The 24615-nt window shown below is 54.8% G+C and overlaps 1 protein-coding gene across 1 annotated transcript in view; it reads right to left on the reverse strand.

Moving 5' to 3' along the window:
* Nucleotides 1-24289, reverse strand: part of PTK7 (protein tyrosine kinase 7 (inactive)) — a 74989-nt gene extending 50700 nt beyond the window's left edge. Inside the window, exon 1 of the mRNA XM_075555070.1 lies at nucleotides 24061-24289. Within this exon, the coding sequence (XP_075411185.1) occupies nucleotides 24061-24136 (76 nt within the window). The 5' untranslated portion in view covers nucleotides 24137-24289. The remainder of the gene's footprint in view (nucleotides 1-24060) is intronic.
* Nucleotides 24290-24615: the final 326 nt, after the last annotated feature.

A 24615-nucleotide genomic window follows, 5' to 3' on the forward strand; every position in this document is an offset into this window, starting at 1 on the left:
ACTGGGTTAGCAGCCCAGTCGTGACCACTGTATCACCGTATGTCCTCGCACTACCCAGAGACTCCAATAAATGAGTGCTCTTGTGTGCCCTGGACTAGAGGCTGGCTCACAGTCCAGCTCACAGCAAGCCCACAAAACGGTACAAAAGGATCCTCAGAAGGTCTTTACGGAACCACATCACCAAGCCTATCTACCACGGAGAGGTTGATTAGACTTGAACCACAAACCTTCCAGCTAGCAGGCCAGCACTCAATTTGTCAACAGAGACAAGGAGACATGTTTTCTTTCTTTATTCTTAGATTAAAATAGTGAAGAAAAAAGCGATGTTACTTATCACGTTTGTTTCTCATTTGTGTGTTTTTTTAAATTTTCATTTCAAATTCACCTACTTCAAAGCTGCATTCAGGGGAAAAAAATCCTAAAAGTAGTTCCTAAATAAAAGAGAATACAAAGAAATTACATGATTGGCTTAAAGTTATAAAAGGATCGATAAATTCAACGCGGCCGCTATTTTAATTTGGTCTCACCTACAGACCGTGAAAGTGTTACTGACGCTGTCTGACGTCTGCCTTAACTCGATGGAGGAGCCACTCCAGCAGATTGACCCGAAGGGATACCTTTTCCTTGGCTTTTCTCTCACATCGTGGGTCTGAATGCTACATTTTGCTCTGCAATTGACTCATCTTCCAATTGCTTCCATGTCTCTTTGTGGTCCACCGGGCGTACGTCTCGATTTTTCATCCTACTTGCTGACTCTGGTCCTGTGAAGATGATACTGGAAATCCAGTTCTCTGAGCTTTTGCTTCTTTATAGCCACCAGTCAACTGCTGGAGAGCTGATCCAGACGCACGGTTGGTGGCCCACGTGGTCGAGGCAGAACACATTGAGTTTCCACCCAGGCTGTGGCCTGTCAGCAATACATGGCCAGGCCTTTCTTACGCAACTCTCTCTGGTTAACATCTATTTCATCAGCTCACCCGATCCCCTACGTCTTCGTCCTTCTCTGCTAACAAAGACTGTGAAGAACAGGAAATACCAGAACATTTGATTGTGCTCATGTGGAACCTGGACCTGGACCAAGAGGCAGTTGTTAGAATGGAATGGGGGAGCTCCTATGTGTCTGAAAATCAGGGAAGGGGTACGCAGGGTGGAATCTGCATGCTGAGCAAATCATCCAAGAAATGGGGCATCAGGATTGAAGGGAGGTTTGCGAACAGCCTGCGGTAGAGACGTAGACGACAGAAGCTTCCTTGAGGGAAGTGACGACTTGGAGCACTTACTGATGAAGACCCAAGGTTACAGGCAACCCTTAGCAGGGATTACGCCGAAACATGCAGAAAACGAAACTTCTCCCCACGGGGTTAATAAACAACGTGCTGACGAAACACACAGGAACGACTGACGTCACGGGGTTCAGGTCCCTTGGGTCCACGCTCGGCACTCCTGGGAGCTGCAGTTCGGAAATCAGATTTGCATCGGGCAAATCTATTTAAAGTGTTAGAAAGTAACGCTATCCCTTTGAGGACTAAGGCGCACCAGCCCTAGGCCAGGCTCGTTTCGATGCCTAGCTGAGGCAGGACCGTGAATAAGGACGAGCCAAGAGAAACAGTGCCCTTGAATTAGGATGCTGGGAAACACTGAATGGTGGGCTGTCAGGGGAACCAATAAATATCTTGGAAGAAGTGGAGCCAGAATATTCCTGAGACGTGAGGATGGCATGTTACCAGGAGAGAAGGGACTCCTGCTCGGTGCGGAGCCGGCAGCGCCCCTTCTGTTGCACCCAGGGTCACGAGGCGTCCTGGGGCACCCGCGGTGGGAGCAACCAGAAAGGGTTCATGGTCATGGCTGAACTACACGGTAAACATGCTTCATGTCACTGCACTAGACACAGGAGCCCTGGCGGCAGCGGGGTTACTTGCCCGGCTGCTAACTGCAAGGTCAGCAGCTCAAACCACCCGTCGTTCCGAGGCAGAAAGATGGGGCTTTCTACTCCTGTAAAGAGTGACAGTCTCGCAACAGAAGAGTGGGTGAAGGGAGACATCGGTCAGGGTAAGGCATGAAATAGTAATAATAATTTATAAATTATTAAGGGTTCGTGAGGGAGGAAGGGTGGAAGGGGAGGGGGAAACAATGAAGAGCTGATACCTAGTAGAAAGAAAATGCTTTGAAAATGATGATGTCAACATATGTACAGGTGTGCCTGACACGATGGATGGATGGATGGATGGATGGATGGATGGATGGATGGATGGATGGATGGACAGATGGACAGACAGATTGTGCTAAGAGCTGTTTGAGCTCCCAATAAAATGATTTTTTTTTTTAAAGAGAGAGACTGAAGGCTTTGGAAACCCATGGGGCAGTTCCACCCTGTCCCTCTCTCCAGGGTGGCCAAGAGTCAGCATCAACACCACGGCCTGTGAGTTTGGTTGCTTTGTTTTGAGCTGTCCGTGTGAAGAGGCAGAAGAGTGTCTGGTTTCTGCTACCTATATACTCGCTACAACAAATACAAATAACAGAAAGATGTGCCTTTCACAACTCCGATCTTTTCCCAGCGGGATTCCAAGGGGCAGCTGACATGGCCTGAACTAAAGCCAAGGGCGGTGGGGCCGAAAAGGAGGAGACAGACATGGCCATAGATGGAAGGAGCCCGTGAGGGGGCCAGACAAGCGCTCCACTGAAAGACGTGAGGCTCCGGTCCACCTGGCAGTGCCGCCTAAGAAAGGGCTGGCAGTCCCCTTCTGAAGAGCCAGTCAGTGGAAACCGTCCATGCGGGATCAGCATGGGTCAGTCAGAGGCAACGCCAAGGAAACGGGATTTTTGTTTGCCCGTTTGTTTAACGGAGATTTCATTTCTAAAACCGCACAGCTAGCTGGATCTGAAGGGCTCCCCAGGATATGCCAGGGAGAAGCTGCAGTGCCCATCCCCACTTGTCTCTCCCTCACCAGGGCCTCACCCGAACTGTCGGTCCGACAGAAGAGGAGCTGGGGTTACAGACAAGTCCAGATCGCTTCCAGGATTTCAACTCCGGTCTCCGGAATCCCAGAACCTCGTGAGCAATCGTGTGGGGTCCAGGACAGGGTTACTGACGCTTATGGAGAAAAACAGAGGGCAGAAAGCATGACCCACCCCGGCACTGGCCATCGAGTGAGGGCAATAAAAAGACCAGAAACGGAAACTGCTGCAGGTCCTTGTATCCGGTGTGGAGTCCTGCGGACCAAAGGACAGCTGTGGTCTCGGAGATCAGAGAAGCCGTTGGGGGAGGGGGGTGCGGGACTCCTCAGGGAAAGTTCCAGGCTCCTGCTGTTGCTGGTCGGTGCCATTGCGTCGCTTCTGACCCAGCACAACCCTGCGCACAACGGGACGAGACGTCCCCCGGCCCTGCGCCACCCCCAACTGTCCCTGTGCTGACCCCATGGTTGCAGCCACAGTGTCCCCGTCTGGCCGAGGTCCTTCTTCTCTGGCTGCTGCCCTACTTTGCCAGGGAGGCTGACACCGTGTCCGTGGCGTAGAAGACCGAGTCTTGCCATCCGTGTCGCTCAGGAGCGCTCCGGCGATACTTCTTTTTCTCCGGCTGTTCTTCTTCCCAGACAGATTTCCAAGACGCGCTCATGCAAGGGGACGGGTGCATGGAACAATCTCGGTCCCTGCTGGCTGTCATAGGGTCCCAGTCTCGGTGACAAACTACCCGATCCCATATGAACCGCGCCTGCCAGCTGTCGCACATTCTACCATGTGCCTGTCACAGGTCCACTGGACAACAGTTTACTCACAACCTTTTTGGTCACTGACCTGTTAACCATCTGCGGAGAGCTGGGAACTGCCCTACCCCCTAACAAACAGCCTAAATGCAACACGTTGCTAGGCTCCCTTCCTTCGACAGAGCAGCTCCAGGTCTACACACGCATTCTATAGATGCACATGCCTAAGAGCAAAGTTGGGTACGAGGGCTTGTGTGGGGGCTAGGCTGAGAAATAGCAAGGTTTGGAAATAGAGAGTGGTGGGTGTAATTAGTGCCACTGACTGGCACACTAGAAAGTTAAAATCGCATGCCTTATGTCGTACAGATTTCACACAGTAAAATAAAAATAGCCATAAACGGAAAGCCCCCTACTCTGAGAAAGGCAGGACGCAGAGAGGGGAAAGCAGTAGTCAGTGGCTGAACGCACTGGGATGGACAGACGCATGCTGGCTGCAGCTCCGTCCACAGGGCGCGGGAGTGTAGAACTGGGTCGAATTTGCAGGTCACTGTGAGCCCAGTGTTAACGAGACCCGGCTTCGGGCCAACAGTTGCCTGAGTCACTCTGAGGGGAGTGACGACCACCTGATCCATGCACAGCCAGACGGAGCCTAGACTCACCCTTGAAAACCACGTTTCAGCCAAAGTGGGTGGAGGGGTAGGGTAGGCATCTTCGCTCATAGACCCGGGCACATCAGCTACTCTCTGAGTCTGTCTCCTCATGGGCAAGAAAGAGAACACCTACTCCCAGGGGCGTGGCAAGGATGGAATAAGAAAACACGCAGAATGACACTGGATAACCTAAACCGAGACTGTGCTTGGCTGCTAACTGAACGTCCACCCAGAGGCAACACGGAAGAAAGGCCTGGCGATCTAGACCTGAAAGAAATCAGCCAGAGAGGCGTTCTGTGATGCTCACCTTCCCAACACGATCACCGCAGACAAAACGTGTGCATAAGCAAATGTGGTGAAGAAAGCTGATGGTGCCCGGCGATCAAAAGATCTGGGATCTTAAAGGCTTGAAGGTAAACAAGCTGCCATCTAGCTCAGAAGAAACAAAGCCCACATGGAAGAAGCACACCTGCCTGTGTGATCAAGAGGTGTCAATAGGATCAGGTATCAAAGACCCAGAACAAAAAAAAAAAAAAACCACATCATTGTGAATGAGGGGGAGTGCAGAATAGAGACTCAAAGCCCATCTATAGGCAACTGGACATCTCCTTACAGAAGGGTCTAGGGGGGCAGGGGAACGAGTCAGTCAGGAAGCAGTGTAGCAACGATGAAACACAACTTTCCTCTAGTTCTTAAATGCTCCCCCCCCCACCTCTACCATGATCCCAATTCTACCTTACAAATCCAGCTAGACCAGAGCATGTACACTGGTACAGATAGGAACTGGAAACACAGGGAATCCAGGACAGAAAAACCCCCTTAAGACCAATAAAGAGACTAGAGATACCAAGATGGTAAGGGGAAGGTGGGGGGAGAACGGGGAACCAATCACAATGATCTACATATAACCCTTCCTAGGGGGATGGACAGCAGAAAAGTGGATGAAGGGAGACAGTGGTTGGTGTAAGACACGGGGAGGGGGGACATTTTATAAATTATCAAAGGTTCCTGCAAAAGGGAGGGTGGGAGATGAGGGAGGGGAAGAATGAGGAGCTGAAACCAAGGGCTCAAGCAGAAAGAAAACGTTTTACAAATGATGAGGGCAACATATGTACACATGTGCTTGACGCGATGGATGGATGTGTGGATTGTGATAAGAGCTGTAAGAGCCCCAATAAGATGATAAACCAGCAAACAAGCAAACACGAAATCAGTCGGCAAAAATCCCATGAGCACTCCCCGTCCGGCTCGGGGCCAGCCGGGCGCGCTGCTGGGTGAGACTGGCTTGAGAGCAACCGCGACCTTAGCTGCAGTCTGCGTGTTCTATTCCAAGCTGTGTGCCCCAGACTAAAGCCCTGCCCGGTCACCTTGGCGCTGACGCATGTGCCCCCATTGCAGCCACGGAGCCCACCCGTCTGGCCAGGCTCTTCCTTCTGCACCTCTGCCCGGCTCCTTTACCAAGCACGAGGTCCTCTCCCAGGGACTGGTCCCTCCGGATAACATGTCCAGACTCCCTCTCGCCCTTCTTGTCCCTGAGAGTTGAAATCCACTTGTTCCTGTGTGTTTGCTTCTCTTCTTATTGCCGTCCTAAGAATGTTGCCATTTTGTAACAACTGACGTTCTTGTTGCAGTTTTTAACAAAAGAGTCAGGATTCGACCTGTAGGTGCGAATCTTCCAGGAACTGCCTGAGGAGAACTGAATCCAGAGCTTCCCTGGCCACTAGAAGGACTGCCCAAAGGACACGGCTCCCCCAGGTCTCTGCCCCCACACTCCTTTGCCTCTAAGCAGCCAGGTGAGCTCTTACGTCACAGGTGATAGGAGAAATGGGACCAGGAAACCCCAAGGGGAGACCAGACTGCACAATCTTAAGGCCCAGGTTACCTTGTGTGCGGTGGGTACCAGTGACCCACCTGAGACCTAAGGCATCACTTTCAGTTGTACACGCCCTGTGGGGATAGGTTCCCAGCAAAGGCCAGGACAGAAACAAAGCCATCGGCCCAGAAACGGCCCAGAGCAGAGGCTCTCCTGGGATGTGCCCACTGTCCTCCTAGGTCACTTAATACTGGGTAGGGTGGGGCCAGCGTGGACAACCAATCTTCTCCTCCAAGGTGTAAGAGCCTTCCTGCCCACCCCCCCCCTTCCCTGTCCCCATTCTCATCCCCCCACCCCCACTTTGGGTCCTCCCCCAACCCAGCAGGGTCCCAGGGGAGGAAGAGACCTGAGCAAGCACGCAGGAGGAGGCTAAATAATGAATTGTAAGTGTGTGTTTTCTTTGGCCAGGCCAGTCTGGCCAAGCTCTGGGGGCTGCTGGGCAAACATTTTTCATATTTTAGTAGCTGGCCTCTTACCAAGGCAGTCAGAAGTTAAGTAAGCTTTGAATGAGCTCGCCCACCCTCTCCGGCTGGAAGAGGAATTCTTAATGAAGTTCCAGGCAACTCTGGCCTCTAGCAAGCCCATGGAGTGGCCTGAAATATCACTCACTCCACACTACTCGTAATGACTGCAAATGATTCAGCAACAAAACACTTAGCCTGGAGTGGAACCTGGCCTGGTGGGGCCGGTTCCACCAGCTCAGAGCATGGGTGCACGGGCAGACCCCTGGGCCCCCAAGATTGAGGGGGCAGAAGATAGGAAGTGCTCAGCTCCAGGTAAAACCCTTGTCATGGGGCCCCTGCCCCCACTCTCCACCCAGGCAGTCAGAGGCAGACCCTACAACCGTTTACAACCCTGGCTCCAGGGCAGAGGAAAAGTGTGAGTGGAAAAACAAAAGGTATTTCTTTGATCTAATGCTAGGGGTGGGTTGCAGGCACCTCAAAGACCTGTCCGGTCAACACACATCCTGCATTTTACAGCACTCCCCGCCCCCCAGGGCCCGCCTACCCCCACCCCCACTTCTTCCCCACCTGGTGCCAGATACCAGAGGGCCTCTGGGCTCAGAGAAGCTAGCTCACTTTGGATCTGAGCCCTCCTGCACCAACTTCAGAGAAGCCCAGAAAATGGAGGCCCCGTAAATAACCCAATTTGCACCCTGTTTTCGGACTTCCGGGCTTTTGGCAGCACAAAACTGGAAGCAATTTGTCAGGAGTCTAAGAGCAACTTTTAACTAATGTATTCCCAACCTGGGGCTCAGAGGGATTTGCTGTCAGCCCCATCAACACCTCGTCCTGGTGCCCAGGCAGTGGCTTGGACAGAACAGGCTGCTATTAATTCCCAGGCCACTGGGAGAAGATCCCCACCCCACCCCCAAGCTGGCAGGCGACCCTACCCCAGGTCTCTCTAGACCTTTCTAGCCACACAGGTAAATACAAAATGATGTAATGTTAGACCCAAACTACAACACCAAAGACAGACAGCTTGGGGCCCCTGCCTGAGCGCCCCTGCCTTGAAAGGGGGCCTTGGCACCACCTTGGCACCACCCAGGAGGCTCTGGGTACACCTTGCTGTGGAGTCATTCAGCAACCTTCCCACCTCCCAGAGTCCTGCCCCATCCCATCCTCCCCATGTGAGCCCATTGCTGCACCTATGGAGGGTTAGATTAGAGGAGGCAGTCCAGAGGGACAGCCCTGTGTCAATCCCACACAGATAAGCCATCTGAGGGGGGGAAACTCCCCATCCCCAGTCTCATCTGTCTCCTCTGCCCCCAGAGCCCCTGGCAGGTCTCTTGCTTTGTCTATGATTCTACTCTGGTCCTGCCTACCAGACACCCCCGCTCACGGCTGAAGTGCATCTCCAGTCTCTACCAGACACCCCCCCCCCACAGCTGAAGTGCATCTCCAGTCTCTACCAGACACACCCCCCGACTGCTGAAATGCATCTCCAGTCTCCCCCAGGGACGCGGCAGTGTTTTAAAATGGAGCCGTTACCATCTGAGCCATTTTTATTCTTTCCGTCAGACACGCTGCCCTCTCCGGGCCATCCATCTCCCTCCTCTCCTGGAGGGACCTCTTCTGCCTTCTGCGGACCAAAGTCACAGCCAGCAAACCGCGCGCGCGCGCACACACACACACACACACCCCTTACATGCTGTGACGCCTTATAGTATTAAATGAGGTGCCACGCGAAAGGGAAAATGCCTTTGGTTGAAAATCACTAGTTGAAGAGAAGCCGAGAGGTCTTGAGCGAATCACCCTATGAGCATGCGCTTTCCAGGGGTACAGTCGGGAGAACCCCGTAGGCCCAGTTCCACCCTCAGAATTGACTGGACGCCACTGAACAGCCATCCCTTTTCACTTGGTGTGGCCCCTGTGAGGGACCCACTGCCCCCATTGTTTCCTGGGCTTATTTCTTTCCAGGAGCAGGTGCCAGAACTTGCCCACCCCCCTCCTGGGTTTGAACCACCAACCTGTGGGGAGGCCTGGAGAACTGTTGTATGCCCCAGGGCCCCTTCAAGGGTTGGTTTCAAGGCACATTATGAGTTCCCACTAAAAAGGGCTAACACACAATACTCCCAGTTGTCCTTCACCCCAATGTGGGAGACGTGAAAATGTGAGGAAAATTAGCATCTCGGTGTTAATGAACTACAACAGTGGCTCTCTTGGTTCTCCTAAGAGCCCAACTGGAGTTGGTCTTATCCCCCCTCCCCATCCTGCAGTGGAGGTACATGGAAGGCCCTGCTTGGGGTGGGGTGAGGGGTGGGGGCGAGCTGGAGGGGCTGCCTGGCAGACCCACTGCCTCTCTGGGTTCAGAGGCCTCACCAAGGCCAATTAGCACTTGCTTAGCAGATTCCTAACATCTTCTCCCCAGAGACACCTCCACAGGTCTTTACTTCCAGAAACAACAACAAAAGGAAAATGGGGCCCCTGGCCCCTAGCTCCCCAAACTGACTGCAAGTGAAGGCGGCAGACTTGTTCAGTGAAGGCCACTTAGCTAGTCTTTCCAAGCCCAGGAAGCAGAGTTCACGGGAAACCAGACACTGTCAGCCAAGGCCCTGAGCACCAGGGACATACAACATCCCAAACCCCTTTGTTCTCCAAGGCCCACTTAGGGGGAGGGGGTGCAGGAGGCGGCAAGGGGTCTTATGGCAGGGTCTACCTAACTGCCCTCTACCCAAGACCTGGCTGGGATCTTTGTGCAAAGACCTAACCATAAACCTTCCACCCTTCCCAAACCTGCTGGGGTCCCTGGCTCTGCAAATACCTGTGACCACCATAAACGCCCTTCCACGTCCCCCCCCCCGCCCCCCTCCGTTTAAGGCCCTGGCCTGCTTGCTGCTAAATGAGAGCATTTGTTTCGAATTTGCAAATCCTGAAAGCGGTGGAAACCCAAGTCAAGTCCGGCCTAACATGAACCGCTCTGCATTCCTGGGGGCTGAAGCACCACGGCTTCAAAAGCCTGGAGGGCCAGGCTATTTACTCACTGGTGGGGCAATTGGGAGAGGTACGTTCCTGGGCCCTGAAGAGACAGGCGCCTTTGATCCAGGCCAGGGTGGGAGGGGGATGGAGGGAGTGCCACACTCTCCTATCCCCTCTGGGATCCCCCTAGTCAGTGGCCTAGGACAGCGTTCACGGGGGAGGGCCAAGTAGAGGCTCGCCTAAAATTGCTTCCTGGAGACAGAGCAGGCCTCTGGGACCATCTTCAAAAGGTCGTGAGAACAAAGGCATAGAGGGCCAGGGAAAGAAGGACAGAGACCGGTACCCACACCTTTTCCATAGCAATCCTGAGGCCAAGTTTTCCAGCCCATCCCTCACTCAGCCAGGCAACCCTACTCACTGGGCAAGGGAGATGGATGCTGGTGGTTATGAAATAAAGGCCTTTTGTTTTAACAATGGGGTGAGGGGTTGAGCTTACCCCCCACACACAAGTCCTCAGGGCTGTTCCAGAACCCAGCCAGGCTCCCGCCTCCAGAAGCCTGACCCCTGGGGTGGAGGATGAGCCCCCATCATAGGCCAGGCTGAGCGGCTGCTGGCTGAGATGAGCATTTTATTTTTAATTGATTAGTTCAACAACCAGTTTCATTTGCTAAATTAACCAAACAGGTAAGAGTGATATGCTCTTCATAGCTGGGGGCTACAAGACCCCCTAAGGCTGCAAGACAAGGGTTTCTTTGTTTGCGATCTGTTTTGGTTTTTGGGTGGCTGGAAATGAACTTTTGGGATCTCAGATCCCATCTCGGTGTACCACCTCTGGAAGGACTGACTGGCCCGAAGGGCCCAATCCTCTCTCTCCCTCGACTGGGAAAACAGCCCGGCTCTCTCCGTACATAGAGGCTCTACAGAGGGCTCAGAAGGTGGCATCTTCCAGGGGAGCTGCTGCTCTTCCCTCCCTGAGGACCAGGGAGGACAGAGCTTCAGAAGCAGCAGGGTTACCAGCTCAGCCAAAGGGCCTGGCACAGGCAGCAAGCTTGCATCTCCCCGAAAATCAGGGGCCATGGTCCAACCTCCTTTGAAGGTTAACAGCCTTGCCCCACCCCTACCCCCAAAGTCATCCACAGAAGGGAAACCTGCATCCAGGGTCACCCTACTATGTGCCCTGGGGCCTGTCCCAACAGGCGTGGGCACGTCTACATATACAAAAAGTGTTCAGGTGGCAACCTCGTCACCACCCCAGGAATGACTGTGTCACCACCCACGTGGCCTCCAGCACACAGCGTCACCCTGTGTTCTGCTCCCGACACACAGCCCAGGTTTGGAATGTGGCAGGGCACCTGCAAGCCAGGACCTGTAGCCACCTGTGACCTGCCAGCAAAGCCAGGGCTCCAGGGTTGCTGAGGGAAAGCTGAGCCATGGGGATCCGGGCAATCTTAGTCCACTCCAGGCAGGCGGTATGCGCAGACCTCGAAACGGGCCATCCGCAACCTTAACCCTGCCGCTCTGTGTCTGAAAAGACCACCATCAACAAAAACACAACACCCCCTGCCACCCAGCCAACCCTGACACAGAGCGGCCCTAGAGCGCAGGGCAGAACTGCCCCTGTGGGATTGCCAGGCTGCAACTCTTTACCAGCGTAGAGAGCAAGCCGCCTCCGCCTCCCATGGAGCGGCTGGTGGTCTGGAACTATGGCTGTCTGCCCACGAGGGCGGCTCACAGGCGATTGAAAGAGTTTGGAGGCAAAGATGCTCTTGAGCAGGAAGGTCCAAAAGATCTCTCCCAGCGTCACTAGTCAATATTCGCCTCATCTGGAAAGAAACCCAAGACGAGTCCTCTCCCCACCTGACTAGCAGGGTTTGGTTCCCCAAACCTATGGGCAACGAGGGTTTGTGATCTGCACAGCCCACTCCCCACCCTGACCTGGCTCCAGGAGCATGTGCGTGTGCAACCTGTCCCCGTTTCTGGTGGTGACCCACACACCCCGCAGAGGCCCTAAGTTGGGAGCCTGGAAGAGACCTGTAGTCTGGTCTCTGGTTTGGCCATCCTGAGCTGGTTGCATTTGATGCCAGCTTCTCCACCTGCTGAACGCAAACCAAACCAAACCGCTCCTTGCCCTGTGTACCACCGAGTTAGATTAAGAGGATCAAGTGCGGGGGGGCGAGGTGGGGAGGGGAGGGGGTGAACAAGCAGTTGTTGGTTAATGCAGGGGCCCCCCTCCCCGTGAGTCCAACCCCCCCCAATTTCCCCAATGTGAAGCCCTCCTTCAGCTGTTCTCCTTTCTGTGTGAAAATCAAAGGGGTTCTCCCCACTCCTGCTGCACCGGTCCCTCAAATACTTGAGCACTGGCCAACGAAGCCTTTACGCCTACTTTTAAACACCGAAGAAACAGGAGGAAAAGCTTTTAAAATTTTCTTAAATGAAAAAACTAAAACCCCTCTTCCCCAAGCTTCAATGAAATGTGCTCAAACCTTCCCCTTCCCCCTTTGCACCCAGGACTCACACCCGCATGCCCACATCGCCCATGTGATCAAGTCTAAACGCATCTGCGCCCACGCACGCGCACAGACTCCGGAATAAAACCCAGACTGCCCTCGGATCAAAGAGCTTTCCCGAAAAGCCCTGGGGGAGCGGCTGTGGGCAGGAACACAGCTCGGCTGCAAGAAGACACTCTCTGAGTCTCTGTCCTGGAGCTGAGATCTGGGGAGGCGTGTGGGACTTGGCCCGAGGTCCCACAAGCAGAGTGGGACCCATGTGAGGGTCTCCCAGAGCCCCCTAGGCTTAAGAGGGGGTGTGCATCCCAGGAAACCTGACCAGAGTACACCACGACCTAGGACTTAGGACCCACCTTTGAGACAGCCCTCTGCCCAGATCACAGGAGGGCCTGGTGTTCCCTGGGGGAGGGGACAGGTAAGCCTGTAGCTCCCTAATGAAGTGTGAAATGGTATCTGGGTAGTCACTCACCGGAAGACTCAGCCAGCCTTCTGTGTCAGTTATGACAACGTCTGCATCTGAGGCAGAAAAGCCCCCTACAGGTGAGACACCCCTGCCTCCCAGCCCATCCCAAGTCACAGCGACCCCACAGGGCGGAGTAGGGGGGACCCCGGGGCTGAAACCCACGAGGCCCGGAAATGGATGAAGACCACAGCAGTCACGGGGCATACTGCGGAATGGGTGCAGTTATATGGGGGGCCTGCAGTGTCCCAGGAGGCCAGAGGACAGCCGTGAACAGGGTACATCTAACCCTAAGATTAGAACAGAGCCTATTAAGATAACCTTGACCCAACAGCCGAGAGACCTATACAGTAGGTTTCTCATTCCAACAGGACAGCCCTGGGTGTCAGCGCAGGATGCACTGCCAAGGGGTCAGTAGTACTGAAATACCGCCTGCGGGCCACTGGCCAGAAGGCCCGGGGCACAGAGCTGCTCCAGCTGGAGGAAGGGCCCCATTTCTCACGGGTACAAAGCTGCTACTCAGACACAGCCATTACCCTTCAGCAGCCCCAAGGGCAGACAAGCATTCTCCTTATCACCCTTCAACCACTAGCCCAAGGAGGGGACAAAGGGAGCCAGGGTGTCTCCCGGAAAAGGAGCCATGCATTCTGGGAGGGTCATGCCTGCCTTGGCCTCCTAGGCACCCCTAGGGAGAGCCTTCCATCCCTGACCACACAGCCTCTTGGGAACATCCCCCACACCCCCCAACCCACGGCATTGAGGGACGGGCCCACAAGATGCACAAAACCTCATAGCCACCCAGCAATGAGAAGCCCTTCCCGTAGATCATACAGAAATCTTCACAGGTGACCAGAAGCACAGTGTGCCGCCCACTCCCGGGAAGAGCCCAGCAGCAGGCAGGGTAACCCAGCAAGGACCACTCTCAAGAGAATCCGCGTTGGGATGGTACAAGGAAGCGTCCCCACCAGGAAGTGCAAAGTGGCGTTCCCCACATTTCTAAGCCGCTGTTGAAATATGAAGATCCACTGCAGCGGGGAAGAGAGTGCTTTATCATAAACACAGCATTTCCAAAGCTGCCGGCCAACGGGGCTGTGTCGAGCCCTCGTGAACCACGAACAGAGTCCCAAGGAAAGGCAGGAGCAAGGAAGGATGGCGAGTGATGTCAAGTAGGCTGGCTTCCCTGTGACAGCCATCCCTCCAGCCGCAGATCACCTCACGGTGTAGACGAGACACACGCACCGTCACCTGCGTCTTAACAGATGAAGGGAGGCTCAGAAAAGTTAACTGGCCACGTGACACACAACAACGGAGTTGAACCACAACACAGAAAGCCACGGCTCTGCCTATCACGACTTGCTGTTCTGCGATGTCAGAAAGGCCCACGCAGGTTTCCAGACTCGTGGTCGGGTGCCTGAAGTCCCTGGTTGGTACAAGCGGCTGACTGTTTCACGACGAGCAGCCAGAACGTTGGTGGTTTGAGCCCTGGTTCAAAGGTGGCACGGAAGACAGTCAATCTGGTGATCTGCTTCCGAAAGAAAGCTCACAGCTTGGGAAGCCTGGGAAGCAGGTCTACTCCGCCCACGTGCTGCCGCCATGAATTTGAATCCACACGAGGGCAGGCCTGATGCCCATACCAACAGTCTAGTGGCCCCGGCTGCCCACGCCAGCTAGCTGCGACGTGGCCCCCTCTCCTCTCTGAAGCCCTGCCGCTCCCACACGTTCCGTGATGCTCTTCATTCTGCCTAGTGCTTTTCCAAAGGGTGGCTTTCCAGGATCCCTGGGCTGGTTCTGACCTCTCCCCATTCTCTCCTTCCTGCCTCCCTCCCCACCTGGGGCAGCTACACCCATAGAAGATACTCAAGCACTTGGAGCCGACTCCACCTTCAGCTCCCCTCAATCGATTGATCGTAATACCAGCCTCTCTCCTTCCTACCCCCACACCACCTTCAATTGACAGATCCTCGAGGGCTGCCCAAGGGGTTCTCACGCATGAGTACATAAAACAACAGGCCTAGAAAGACGCTCTTTAAAATGCCATTTCTTTGACATCTGAACTATGTAACCAGTGCGAGCTCCTAATACAGCAGAACCTAACAAATAATAGGTAAATAGAGGCATTTCCTGGGCCCATTCCCAGAGCCCCTAACGGGCAGGCCTGCAGCACCGCTAACCCTGATGATGGGCTCTGGACCACACTTCTACGAAGCACAAGCCTCCTTCATACGCAATTCACAATCCCTATCCCACCCTCCAGCAGCCCAGGCGGTGTAATGGTTACGTGTTGGGCTTCGATTGGAGAGGTCAGCAGTTCGAAATCACCGGCTGCTCCGAGAGAAAAAGCCAGGGCTTTCTGTCCTCGTGAAGCGGAACCATCTCAGTCACTTACGGGACAGAGGTACCCTGCCCTTTGGAGTCGGCATCCACTCGGTGGCACGGAGGGAGTGAACTTGGGCTTCACCTAAGTCCGTCACCACCACCAAGGTTCAATTGCCCGGCCAATGACCCCCCACCCCATTCCCTGCGTGTCAGTGGGAGGTTTGTGCTGCGGGGACACGGACCCGGTTTCAGCAGAGTTCTCACACTGAGACGGGTCAGGAAGAAATGGCAGTTCGTGAGTACCCTAAAACCCACCAGGGCCTGACCCCTTGGTGACCATAAGGGCATGCAGGACCAGGTGTCTTTCCGTTCCACAGCCAGCAGCCACATCTGCTGTCAGAGACTGGCCACCTGCGGGAAGCCTCCCAGAGAGGCGGCATTCACCCCGCACCTCACCTCAGCACGCATAGTGGGCGCCCCGGGGCAGGGCTGGGGGTTGCACTGGTTAGGCGGCCCCAAGTCCAAGCCTGGAGCAAGGACCTGTAGCCCCAAACTGCTGCCCCTTCAGACAGCATTTCCTTCCTGCCCCGTTGCCATTCTGCGGCCTGACTCTGAGGAAAATGGCCTAAATGTGCAGGGGGAGGGTGGGGAGAGGATGGAAAAAGTGACATACTACAGAGGCTTCCTCAAACCGCTGATCAGCTGTGACAGCTGCTCCACCAGCCCACCAAAGCGCCAGGGGCTCGCAGCAGACTCAGAGAACCCCACGACAGGGCTCTGCCCCATCCACAATGGGGAGCCTCCACCCGCTTAGGAAGAAGGACTGGGGGGCGATGGGGAACCCAGGGCAGGAGGCAAGGGGTGGACCAGCGGCAGCTCAAGGGCAAGGTTGGAGCCAGTCCCAACGACGGTGGCCCTGCGCCCATAACCCCGCCACGAGGCTCTGGCCATGGGCACCGCAGCAGAGTGGCAGGCTACTGAGGTTCGGGTGAGTAGGAGGACACTGAGGGACACAGGCCAAGCACACTCAACCCCACTTACTGAGCCTTTCTTCCATTGGGCCAACAACCAAGCCTGAGTCCCTGGCCCACACTGCTCTTGGCTCAAAGACGAGTGTTCTGAAGCGGCCAACCTCTGTCCCAGACACGTCTCCCAGAAGTGCTACTGGCTTACACACACACTCACAAAGACCTCCTCACTCCAAAATGTAAAGTGCCCCAAAGACCAGCAACACGGTTGCAGCCCAGCAGAAGACGGGCTCCCTTTCCGAACCAAATAAATTCCTGAAAAGTCCTCCTCCAGCCACTCCACGGGCTGGCTCTCCTGCAGAGGAAGACAGGCAAGCAAGGCCAGCCTTCCCCCAAGAACTCCTCCCCTTGCAAACCTGGAGTCACCCGCCGTCTGTCTGCGTTTCCTTCACGAAAACCCCATTCAACGTGGGCTCACTCACTTGCCCAGGGCACCCATCCCAGTGCCCCCTTGGTGTTGGGGGCCACTGGGGGGAGGGTTTGAACTAAGTCAGACCAACCCCCTGACAGAGTCCAACCGACCCCAAGGGATTCCACAGCTGTCACCTCCTCACGGAGCCTCTGGGTGGAGTGGGTTTGGGTTTGTACCCAAAGTGTGTTCACATGAGCTGAAAGTTATTTGAAGCACGTCTTGAAATATTGCGCAAACAATTGGGGGGCGTCCCCCATGTATCCTGCAGCAACAGGAAAGCTCTGCGCTGAGTGTCTGGGGAATGAGGGGATGCTCAGACCAGGGCTTCTACAACCTCAGGGTACAACATCATGGGGGAGGGGTTTCCTGGCTAAAATACAGCTCTGGATCCTTGCTCCTGCCACTTCGCGAACTTTCCTGAGGAGCAAAATGGCAGGTAACGGGTGACGCCAACAGCTGGCACTTGGTTTGGACTCAGCCAGCAGCCAGCAGAGGAAGACATCTAGTGACCTGCTTCCAGAAAGATGGGGCCAAGAGCACTCCACGGACCAGTTCTGCTAGGTACCCCGTGGGGTCGCCCCGACTCGCCAAGCACAGATTCGGAAGCTTCTGCTTTTCAGACAACGTCGGCTTCCGAGGAGGAGGCTGTGGCTCAAGGTCCCAAGGAGGGTACGGGAAGTGGGGACTACACTGCGACCCGCTATTGGAAGGGGTGACGCCAGGCAGCTGCCGGCAGCACGCTGGGTCAGATCTGGGGGTCACTGGAGGCTTTTTCTTCCGCGGCCGCTGTTGGGACAGCCGTCGGTCTCGTCGACTCCCCTGTTGTGGTCGGCACTATTTGAGAAGGAGGCATGGCGGCGTAATGGGTCCACGCGGGGCTGGGATGTGCCTTGCCACTGCCCGGTCCTGCCCCATCTCAGAACTGTTGCTATGTTTGGGCCCCTTATGGCAATCACTGTGTCCATCCATCTCACCGAGGGCCGTCACTTCCATCCGGTGACCATCGACGTCACCACGCACGACGTCCTTCTCCAGGATCTGGTCCCTCCTGATAAATCGGCCACATGAAGTCTGTCTGTCCTCACCTCGCAGGAGCCTTCTTCCTGTCCTTTCACCAGGGCAGATTCGTTTGTTCTTCTGGCCGACACCGTGGTCTACGCAATGTTCGTGGCCGGCACGGGAATGCCAAGGCATCGATCCATCTTCAGTTTTCCTTCTCCGTTATCCGGCTTCCGTATGCGGATGAGGTGACTGAAGCCAGCTCGGCTGAGGCCGGGCGCACTCTGGTCCTCCGAGTGGCATCTTTGCTTTAAAGAGGCCTTTGCACACGTGCCAAACGTAGCATGTCGCGTCAAGCAAAATGAACCCCTTGGCCATTCCATCTCTTCTCCTGAGCACGGGGCTGCTTATTGGCCAGTTGGGGGCTTCTTGTCTTTTCTCCGTTGATGAGCCACGCATCCCGAAGGCCCTAGGACTCGACGTCTTCATCAGGAAGTGTTTCCAGTCCTTTCTGTTTCAGCAAGCAAATCCAGTCATCCGCCTACCTCAGATGGTGCCGTATTCCTCCAATCCCGAGGCCACGTTGTGTTCGTATAGTGTAGTTTCTTGGACTTCTTGTTTAGTTTGCATGTGGAGTACGTGCGAAGGGGCTTCAAACAGCGCGGTGAAGAATCGCCTTACGTTTCCACACGGTTTTCGAAGCCCTCTGACAAAGGCTCCGACAGGGACGCCGCTCCTGATTGTAAGCCACCTTGATCTGTATCCTTTGTTTGGCTTCAACAGTTGCCTCTTGGACTATACTGAGGTTGCTCAAAAACCCAATTAGAATCCCCACTCTTTGCTAGGTTGCCCGTCACTTGTGAAGACCCACACAGTCGTCGAGGACTTCTGCACAGCCAATTAAACATAAGAAAACCTCACTCCTTTCAGCCAACATCCATCTGACGTCACCAATGGTATCGCATGTCCTACATTGTCTGCTGTGTCTCGCTTGAATTTCCAGCAGCTGCCTGGAATCATTTTCGAATCATCTTCAACAAAATTTTGCTTGCCTGGAGTATTAACTGTGGTGTTCACCAACTGGCCACATCCTGCTAGATCATCTTGCTTTGGAAGGAGCTCAAATATGGATTTTTTTCCTTTTTTTATGAATTTCTTTCCCTTTTTTTTTTAATGGATTTCTTTCTATTGGATGCTCAGGCAGTTGGCTCGCTTCCGAATTTCTTGGCATAGACCAGTGAGCGCTCCCAGCATTGCACCCGTTTGCTGAAATAGCTCACTTGCTATTTCACCAATTCCTTCAGGACAACTTGGACTTTGTCTTTCAACACCGTCAGTTTTTGATCCTATGCTACTTATGAAATAGCTGAAGAGTGACCAATTCTTTTTGGTGACTCTTTGCACCTTCTTCGGATGGAAGAAGCTCTGTGTCGTTCGCTATTTTCCCCACAGGCTCTTTTTTTGTTGTTGTTGTGGCTCGGAGTCTTTATTGATCGGTAATCTCCCCACAGGCTCTTGCAGTGTTGCAATTCAAAACTTGGAGTTTTCTTCAGCTCTTTCGACTTGAGAAATGCCAAGCATGTTCCTCCCTGCTGACAGATAGAAAGACTATCTCCAAGTCTTTTCACGTTCCGTTATGGTACTTTTTACACGGTCTTCTCAAGCTGCCCTTGGAAATCTTTCATCGTTTCTTCCTTTTGCGTTAGCCACTCTACATTCAAGAGCAAGTTTCTGCCTCTTCGGTCATTCCTTTCCGTCCTTTTCTTTTTTTTATAAATGACCTCGTGCTTTCTTCGGGTATGAAGATATCATCCCACAACTCAGCAGTTCTCGGTGTGTCAAATCGATTCTTGCGATGACCTCTAATTCCGTTGGGACATACTCAAGGTCATGGTTTTGCTCTCCTGGACTCATTCTAATTTTCTTCAGCTTCCCTTGAACTTGGATTTGAGCAACTGATGGTCTGTTCTAACTGATCGTATTGATGATCTATTCTGCGGCCAGGCCCTGTTCTGACCGCTCGTGTTGGGCTTCTCCAATTTCTCTTCCCAGATGTAGCTAATTTGAGGCCTAGATTTTCAGTCCAGCAAAGTCCACATGCACAGCTGCTGCATTTGTTGTTGCATATAAGGTAGTGGCAACAAACACGTTATCATTCCAAAAGTCTATCGTGAGAGCTCTGGATCCGTTTCTTTCGCCAAGGCCATATTTCCAACTACCAATCCTAAGACGATTTTTATTCGTAGTATTCTCATAAGAAATGTTCTAGGCTGTCCCACAGAGTCACTGCGAGTCAGGACTGACTCGGCGGCGAGGGAAGCCATTTATAGACATGCTCATCACATTGCCCGAGGCCCAAAAGGGATAGGAAACAAGGGGTTCTGTGTAGCCTGGAAGGACTCCTCATTAGTCACCATCAGTGACTGACCCTGAGTGGCACAAACCGTAGGGATACCAGCCTCTAGAGAGGGTGGCCCATGCTTAGGACTCCTGGAACACGCCAGAGCCCTGTCACCTCGGAACCCAGAGAAGCCACCACAAACAACAGGCTGCCCAGAAATAAGAAAGGAAGAATCTGACCCCTCGCTTCAGAAGAACAGGCAACCACAACCCAGAGAGGCTGGAGAGGGTGCAAAAGACCCAGCCACACATACCCAAGGGGCAAAGGGGTGTTTAATGCTGTCCTTGATTTCTTGACCCCATAAGCAGAAGTTTACTCACTTTGTAAATCAAGTGCATGTGCCATCCATTCAACTCAACTCACAGCCTCCCTGCTCGGCTGGCTTTTCCCAAGGTGTGCTAGTCTGGGGACTTCAGAGACACAAATCCACAGAAAACCATATGTAGAAGAGTTTTATATAAAAGGGTAAGTGCACATCAAGAAAACATCCCAAACCAGTGCTGCCCAAGCCCACAAGTCCAACATTAACCCATATGTCCAACATCAATCCACAAAGTCCCCCTCCATCTCACAAAACACACACTATGATGCCGACTGCAGGAGGAAAGCCGAGTCAGTGAACGTGTAAGCATCTCAGCACTGGCAGGGGTCTCTCCACACGGCTGCTTCAGCACCCAGGACTGCATCGAGGTAGGTCCATGTGGCTTCTTCTCAGGGATGTCTTGCAGGAAGTGAGCCTGGCCAGCTGAAGCAAGGAAATGGCTAAGGCAGCTGCACCCTGGTCCAACCATCAGAAAGCAAGAGACCCGAGAACTCGAAAGGCGAGGCTTAAGGAGCCATTTATCCCTCCGCCCTTCAATTAACGTCACTTGTGTTTATCGGCCAGGTTGGCAAAATAAACTAACTAATTCACAAGGGATCACCCAGTCTTTCTTCCAAGGAACCTCTGGGTAGCCTAGTACCTCCTGTTAGAAGCCCAAAACATCAACAAATCCCTGTTCCACCCGGAGTACTGACCCAAGCAAACATCGACCCATCATCAGGACCCATGATAAAGAAGGCACTGGACTGAGTCTACAGGAAGAACCCTTCGGCACACTGAAATCCATTGGGAACGCAGCGTCCGGAAGTTCTACCGGCAGTCCTTGTTTTCCACTGGGGAGATAGGGGAACTTCAGGGAGACAGCAGTGTTGGGGCGGGGCAAAGGAGATTGGTCGAGAACCAATTGCGCACATGGGGACTCCCTTTAGGGGTTCCAGAGCCGGGATCTCTCCAGGAGTCACCAGGCCTTTACTCCAAATTGCCTCTGGGAAGAGGCAAACTTCCTTGTGATTGACAGTTCGGTACTTAACAGTATGTTTTCAGGGATGAGAAAGGGACCCGCTGGGCTAGAAGGACAGAGGGTTCCCGGAGAATCCCAGTGGGAAATGTGTATTCTAGGAGTGACTGGGGAGGGAAGAAGAGAAGCAGACCCTTTCTAGACAGACTCCCAAGCATTTAACGCTCCGTGTGCAGCTCCCTGCAGTCAGCACCTTTCCAGAGGTGGCAAATGGAGAAGTCGAAAAATCTTCCCAAGGCCACGGGCCTGCCAAGGAGGTTGAGTTCTTGCTTTGCTAAACAGTTCGTCTCCTCCGCCAAGCTCTGGCCACCACTCTGCCCGCCGTGAAAACCGGGTAGTGGGACTCTGGATACCCTGGCGGCCAGGCAGAGGCTTGGGGCTCTCGGAGCAGGGGTGCACCAGGCTGCAAGTAATGTTTCCAGATGATGATATGCTGAGATGACACTGGCCCTCCACTCTCTGCTCTAAGCTCCCCAACATCTGAGAAAACCCATTGCTGATAAAAGCAATTCCTAGGCCTGAATTACAGGCTTCAGAGCAGGGGTGGGAAAGGGGGCAGGATCCCCTGGAGGGCAGCTATCCCAAAATGTAACAACCCAGAGAACAAGCAGGATGAGAATGGGGCTAGGCAGTGAAGACCAGAGACCATTCAAGAGATGGGCTGGCCTTGAGCGCCCCCAGGTACTTTCAAACATTAAGCGCTCTCTCCTCCTCCTCCTCCTCCTTCCTGGTATTTATCCCAACAGGGATCTCAAAGTTTGGAAAGTTACTCAGCCATTTACAGCATAATTACCAGAACTTCAAAATGGTCTACTCCACCATGCTGGCCAACCAGGGTGCTTTATTCATCCAGCCTTATTAACAGTGGGGTCTTATGACCATGCACGTTAATTATGCACTTAAACAACTGGATGGAAAAATCTGCCCATGATGTATTAAAAAAGCATTTTGTTGCCCCCTGAAGTCATGCTGTCTGGGGGTGAGTTGAGTCTCTGGATTTTTGCTGGAAGGCAGCAGGCTTCTTGGCTGAAATTGTTTACAGCACATGGACAGGTTCCACACCAAGGCACAGTTGGTGAAATTGATTTAAGGCTCTCATTAAAATGTTCCTTTGTTGAGCTCAAGACATCCCCCTCCTCCCCCTCCACCCCCCCCCAAGGAGATTCCAGACCTCCTGTCCCAAGCTCTCAGCCTGCCCTAACTTCCCCCCACTGGGAGCCTGCACCCCCCCACCCCACTCTCACCCCTCCTCCCCTAACCACCCGGCACCGGATTAGCATTGATTAACATCAGAGTCATCTTCTCACGGAAGGAATTTAGGAATTTCACATTTGTTGAACAAGAGCCCTGACTGTCAGAAATACCCCCTGAACTCTGAAACTTTGAGCCGCAGCCGGGAGGGCAGCCATGGGGGGGACCCCAGAAACACCAGAACCCAGTGCGCCTAGTCCAGGGGACCCCTGAGCACAGGCTCACCCATGTGGGCAGGCCCCAGGTCCTGGCTGCACCCGAAAGTTCCATACTTCCTCTGGAAGCAGATGTGGATTCTGCCAGGAGCAATAACCACCGGACACATCACAGGGAACACGAGCCCGCTCCAGAAACGCCTATAAATCCTGGGGGCTGGCTCTTGCCTCCCCATCCTTTCTAACAGGGACTGGGGAAGAAGGGGATTCCACTAGCACCAAAGCCCCTCCACAGCCGGCAGGCCGGGAAGATGCCAGGAAAGGCGATCCCCAGGTGCACCTCCCCCCTTCCCAACGGCCACTCTTCAAAGGCAAAGGAGACTGCTAAGTTAGGGACCAGGTCTCTCGGGCAACCTTGCCCAAGAAAAGGTTGCTGTGGGTCCACCACCAAAGGTTCTGTCTGGTTGGGGGGCCGGCATGGGGCCTAGGGGCCTTTGACCCAGGCTATTGGGGTGTGCAGGTAGCTAGGAGCTTTCGCCTAGGGCACTTCTACACCTTGGTGGCCACTCTCAGGTGTGACCAGGCCAGGAAATAAAAGCTGCTGCGGGGAGGGAGGTGGTGAATAGGAGGGGGCCTTGTGTTTGCCCTGGAGATGGGGGCCACACCCTCCCCCAAAGCTGTGGCCCTTCAGGAATGGGCATAAGGAGCTCGGGTTTTGCCTTTCTGTCTATAGAAAGTGAGGCTTTCTTTGCCCGCAGGACGAACAGGATGGCAGTGCAGGAAGGCGCGGAGAGAACCCCGTCCGCACCTTTGCAGGCAGGCCATGCCCGATTTTGGCAGCGGCCTTCCCACATTAGTCACTAGGACAGCCCTGGACTCCCCACTCCCCGAATTCGGCCCTGGCAGGGTGTGGGCCCTGGGCTTGGGTCCCCCAGAGCTAGAGAAGGTGGAAGGCCCCCCAAGTCCTCCCTTGTTCGCCCTCGCGGGCAGGGTCATCTGGGGTCCCGGCTTGGCTGGGGAACTGGCAGAGAGGAAGCCCAGGGCGTCTGGCAGGCATAGGTAACAAAGATCCCCGCTTTGCGCGCCGCAGGTCCGTCCGGCATCAGGCCCGTCCGGGCCGCCTCACCTGGGCTGAGTCTGGTGAAGGTTACTCCGTCGTCGTCGTCCCCTCCGCCAGCCAGCCAAGTATTAACCCACCCTCACCCCCAACACACACACAGGCCGCTAGTCCTATGCCCCCCTGGAGCAATTCCCCATCTGGGCCCGGAGCCGATAACTCCGGCCGTTCCGGAGTGAACTCTCCTCTCCGGTGGCGCCAGGAAAACTCTGGAAATTGGAGGCGCGTCGCTGGCGGTGCGGGCAGAGAGCGCCCCGATCCCGGGCGCCGGAGCTTAGCTGGGCTCCGGGCCTCGGTTTGCGGCGCCCCAGCTCCAGAGGCGAGCCTTTCCACCACTCGGGCATTCCTCGGCCGCCCAAACCCATCTCCCGGGCGCCTCCTTTTGCCCGCGGGGCTCCGGCGCCTCCCAAGCCCAGCTCGCCCCAACTCACCCGCCAGCAGCAGCAGCAGGACACTGAGCACAAGCAGCCGATGGGGGCCGCCCGGGGCTCCCCGCGCAGCTCCCATCTCGGCGCGGGGATCCGGGAGAGCGGCCGGGGGCGCACAGCACGCGCGCGGACTGAGCTCCGGGGCCGGCGCGCAAGGCTGAGCGCACCGGAGCGCGGGCGCCGCGGCTGCAGCAGCAGCAGCCGAGCCCGAGCCAGACGCGTCCGGAGCCGGAGCCGGAGCCGAAGCCGAAGCCGAAGCCGGAGCCGGAGCCGGAGCCGCAGCCGCGCGCGCGCCCGCTCGGCCGGTCCCTCCGAGTCTTCGCGCGCGCCGCCACCACTAAGCCCCGCCCAGCGACGCCCCCTCCCCGCCAGCCTCCGCGCGGCGCCCCGCCTCCCCTCTGGAGCCCCCCTCCTCGCTGTGGAGGAGGAGGAGTCGTAGTTGGAGGAGAAGGAGCCCAGGGATGTGGGACGGAGAGGGAGGGGATCCCCATAGTGCAGGGGACCTTAGTGATGTAGGGCAGGGTAGGCTACGCCCACCGCCTACCATCTGCAGAGAAC

The sequence above is a fragment of the Tenrec ecaudatus genome, chromosome 7 (assembly GCF_050624435.1).
Source record: "Tenrec ecaudatus isolate mTenEca1 chromosome 7, mTenEca1.hap1, whole genome shotgun sequence".
NCBI classification, from domain to species: Eukaryota; Metazoa; Chordata; class Mammalia; order Afrosoricida; family Tenrecidae; genus Tenrec; species Tenrec ecaudatus.